The sequence below is a fragment of the Brassica oleracea genome, chromosome C9, assembly GCF_000695525.1.
Source record: "Brassica oleracea var. oleracea cultivar TO1000 chromosome C9, BOL, whole genome shotgun sequence".
NCBI lineage: Eukaryota > Viridiplantae > Streptophyta > Magnoliopsida > Brassicales > Brassicaceae > Brassica > Brassica oleracea.
Window position 1 is genome coordinate 35,779,720 of NC_027756.1, and position 4,579 is coordinate 35,784,298.

Below are 4,579 nucleotides of genomic sequence, written 5' to 3' on the forward strand. Positions count from 1 at the left end.
TCGAATTGTTTTATCCATTACTTAGAATTCTCTTAGGAATTTTTTGTTTTAGACGATGCCAAAAAAGAATAATTTTATCATAAAATTATCTTATATTAGGTAGGAATCATGAAATCCTAATATCAATCATTACTATTTAGAAATATAGATATTTATTATGAGTATATGTTATTATATTTGGACACTAAGAAGATTATCTGAATAACTAATTATAATTTTTAATGTAAGTTTTATTGATTAATTTTGGAATATGAATTTACATTAACTTTATAAGTTACTTTATTGTAAAAATTACTATATTTTGTTATTGATTTTTTTTAAACTATTTTAAATTGGTTTCGTTTTTGTGTTATTTAGAAATATTAAAAAAAAACAATTTTTACTATTTAGAGATGTTAAAAATATCAATCATTATTTACAATAAAAATATCAATTTTTACTATTTAGATATATAGATATTTATTTCAATTTTGTGTATTTTATTATATTTGGACACCATGTTAACTATGTTCCTTGATAATTAATTATAATGTTAATGTAAGTGTTACTGATTAATTTTTGGCATATGAATTTACAGTAATTTTATTATATAATTATTTATTATAGTAACAACTGATTTTATTTCATTATTGATTTTTAAAAGTTTTATTTTAAATTTGTTACAATTCTATTTTGTTTACTTAATAGTTACTTTTTGCATATTTTTAAAGTGTTATGTTGTTCTTGCTACTCCACTTTCTTAAGTGTGTTTAATGAGATGAATCCTGAGCCCTGACTCTTAAGACAGACATATGGTGTGAGTAGTTGGTGTAGAATAAGGTTTCGACTTTCTTTCTATATATAACGTTATGGTGTAATTAGGAGAAAATTGCAGTTCTGTTTCTGCTATAAAAGATTATGTATGTACTGTGTATAAAATTCATTCATGGTCACCGAAAGAGAAATTAACTTGTAGCTAAAGCTTCGACAGTTAAGGTGCAGCTATATACACATGCTTGAATACCGGAATGTCTATAACACAAAGATCTAAATGATGATGAAAATTTGTACAATCTCAATCTTTGAAAAAGTTTTTAGAAAATATTCATATATTATTATAGTCCAAGTATATGGTTTCTTAAAATCTGAATGAATTCTGCATTCAAGTTAACCTATATGCATTTCATGATCCCATCTGGGTCATCATTAAATCCGTAAAATGTACTTCTTTTAGCTGCAAGTGATCTGAAACCGAAAAGAAAATTACTAATCAATAGTATACCTCCAAGATACAACAATACATAAATCATTCTGAAACACACATAAATGTCTTTTAAACACTTACCGAATAGTCCATATTTGACAATGTGATAAGTGCTTGACCTCCGGAGAAAACAACACTGATCTTCAGTTTCTGTGGCGACAAAGCTGCCATAGTAGCTCGTTCCCATACCCTGTTGAATTGTAAGACTTATTAGTATACTGTAAGAGTCTCTCTAAGTGTCTGCAAAACTGAACAGATGCTTTGCATATTTTAGAAACGTGACTGAATCATGAGGATAAATATCCTTGAACACCAAATACTTTGAAGCCATGGATGCAGCAGTCTCTGCAGCAACCTCAGTCTCTGGAGTATCTGCACAATTTTAATTGGTCTCTTCTCTTTCATGGTCTCTGGTCTCTCCCAGCACGGATGATGTGATTTGGATCTGCAGCGTGAGTGCACCTGCCTAACTAAAAGAAACATGCATTTATCTGTTAATAAGGAAAGAGTTACAACGTTTGTAAATATCAAATTTTTTGTCAAAGGTATTGCACCAAGTATCATGGCAAGAATCTGGAAGCAACCAAAAAATAAACACGTCTAGGGAAACAAAAACGACCAGATCTCACCAAATTACATGACAATACGTACACCACTAAAACGAATAAATGTCATCAGCTGGTGCATTAGAGTATGATTTCTGTTTCAAATGTTTATGGGGTGTAAATTCATAGTTAACATAAATCAAAACACATAACAAATGAAAAAGTCAGATTCTTATAAAAAGAGTAGACCAACTATGTGACCGGAGTGACAGGATCATTTTGAATATGTCAAAGAAAAAAGTGTAAAGAATGTACATAAACAACAAAGAATATTGTCAAAATAAGAGTTAACTTTAATTTGTAGTAGCTATAGGGACTCCATGACTGCCACCGAAGGTGCTGTTCAGAACAAAATATAATGTTGATTTCACATCTTAACTTAACTAAGTACCTAAATATCCGGCTAAAACAATTTTACAAACATAGTGAAAAAGATGAGAGATTCGATGCTCAAACTTCACATATATTAAGGAAAATGGACATGTGAGACAATGTTTACATAATCATGCTAATAACAGGATCTTAACGCAGAATGAGTTACACTAACTCCAAAATGCTAGCTTCTGCAGTAGGTTCATTACCACCACTAATACGCCATCCCACAAACACTTTTCCAATACCACCCTTCCCTTTATAGGTGATCCTCCGACTTGGATCTGAAAAGAGACATAATCATTATTCATCACATTAATGAGCATAAACCAAAAATATCAAACCACATGATCATCTTTAACAACATAACCGTAGAGAAAGCTTTATCCTCTCAGAGAAATCAGCAGTATCTCCATTTATTTCCTGTGCAGACGCCTTTGTTAGAGCCACCACTATCATTACCAAGCGATATAACTTCCTTTTCTTCTTCACCAACTACATTTCAAACTGATTCTTCTAAAGGATTACTTTTTCATCTTTCAACTTACTCGCCGCAAATTGCGTCTTTGGCCTCCGCTTCTCCACGGCTTCTTCTGTTAGTCCGCTGGAATCCATGTTGTCATTACCCTTCCTTTGTTTCTTGTTTGTAGGCTGATTCAGGAGTCAGGACTACAACGTCAGTAACACGACAACGACAGAATCCACGACAAAGCTCCGGCATATCTCAAACTCTAGGCAATCGAGACATGACAGCAAGGGTCCTATCTGATCATTATAGTCTTCCTCCGCAAACAACTGTCTGGCCCATGTCGGATTTGGACAGCGATGTGAGATAGAACCGGAGATTGATCGTCTGATGAGGGTTTCGATTTGGGAGGCTAGGATTGGCAATTTGGTTGCGGTGAGGATGAGATTTATGAGAGGAAGCTTACCTTTTTATAGTTAGAGATCCACCGCCTTGAATAGAGGTCAAATGCATTGAATAAGTAATCGTGGTTGAATTGGGTCTTAGGAGTTAAGTAGGTCGTAATGCCGTTGAAACTATGCATCTCGTAACCATTTGGAGGATAAGAACAAAAGACGAAACGGCGCACTCAAAGCTTGAGAATCGAAGAAGATGAAGAGAACTCTTTTTTTTTGTATTTTCACGAAGAAGACATTGGTCTCTCTGTATCGGGCTGTAATTATGACTTTGACAAAATTAATAACAAAATAAGAACCCATTAAGTATAGGACAAAGCCCATTCAGATTGTAAACCAAAGCAAAATTCGGTATAGGAAACACAGGTGTCAGCTTCTCCTGCACCTATTTACTAACTTCTCTTGATGATCTCTTCTTTATATTAACTAGGGATTTTACCGCGAGTAATTATCTATTAAATTTGTTAAATTATCATTTTTTGTATATGAGTCATTTTACTTAAAATTATTTCTATTTTTATTATATTTTAACCAGTATTAACTAACAATTCTATAATTTTTATATGTTTCTTCCGATAAATTTAGAAAGTGATTTGCTAAATTTTTCAACTCTATATCATATTTTGATATTATAAAAAAAAGTTTATAAATTATGAAACCAAAAATTGATTTTGATTACTAATACCCTACAACGAAGTAAAATAATTTGTTGTTAATTTCTTTCTTTTTTCTCGCTACTTCTTTTGATCTCATATATGGTATAATAACAAATTTTAGATATTTTTCCATTTTGATTTGAAATTTTGAATAATCTATATTATATTTGATGAAATGGAATCTTTTTGATGTGTCGTGACAATTACTAAGCAAATATAACATCTACCATATACTCAAGCATACAAAGAGATATGTTATATACCATTGATTATTTGGTCTCAGATTTTTGATTAACTCTTCACTGATCACATTATTATTTATTATTATTTTATGTGTTGAGCGTTTTTGCTTCCAAAATATTATTGATAATTTATATACTGCAAATAGCTAAATATATGAAACTAAGTCGTTAAAAAAAAACTAAATATATGAAATTTAATATTTTAGTAATGTGTATATTTAGAAGGGGGATCAACTGTATTTTAACTAACTTAAAAACTGTATAGGTTCAAATGTTTAGTGATTAGTACTTAAAATACTTACATTTAGTTAGTAATACTAATAAGTTTGTAAGACTTGTAGTATTTTTTTTCTATTTCGTTCACGTAACATTTCTATAAAGTACGAACAAAACTTGTACTATAACAACCAACCATGCATTAGTTTGGATTTTGGCAAAAGATTGTGTTCCACGTGAGATAAGCACATTCATCGAACCTGGTAAGGAATTCTTATATTGATCAAATAGTAATATTACTTTTCTTTACAGTTTCATTTTTGT

At 30.9% G+C, this 4,579-nt stretch overlaps 1 protein-coding gene across 7 annotated transcripts; it reads right to left on the reverse strand.

The window, feature by feature from the left end:
* Positions 1 to 1,010: 1,010 nt before the first annotated feature.
* Positions 1,011 to 3,395, reverse strand: LOC106313608. Of its 7 annotated transcripts, none has more exons than XM_013751471.1 (5): positions 3,153 to 3,395; positions 2,395 to 2,504; positions 1,548 to 1,709; positions 1,325 to 1,433; positions 1,011 to 1,224 (listed from the first exon to the last, which is right to left on the reverse strand). In XM_013751471.1, exons 1-5 carry the CDS (start codon positions 3,267 to 3,269, stop codon positions 1,210 to 1,212), a joined length of 513 nt encoding a protein of 170 aa, XP_013606925.1. In that variant the 5' UTR covers positions 3,270 to 3,395; the 3' UTR covers positions 1,011 to 1,209. The 7 variants fall into 7 exon arrangements, 2 of the variants coding, with proteins under 2 accessions (XP_013606925.1, XP_013606923.1); XM_013751469.1 differs by having other exon boundaries at positions 1,527 to 1,709; XR_001264426.1 differs by lacking the exons at positions 1,011 to 1,224; positions 1,325 to 1,433; positions 1,548 to 1,709 and adding an exon at positions 2,591 to 2,643 and having other exon boundaries at positions 2,294 to 2,504; positions 2,769 to 3,395.
* Between the last annotated feature and the right edge of the window lie 1,184 nt (positions 3,396 to 4,579).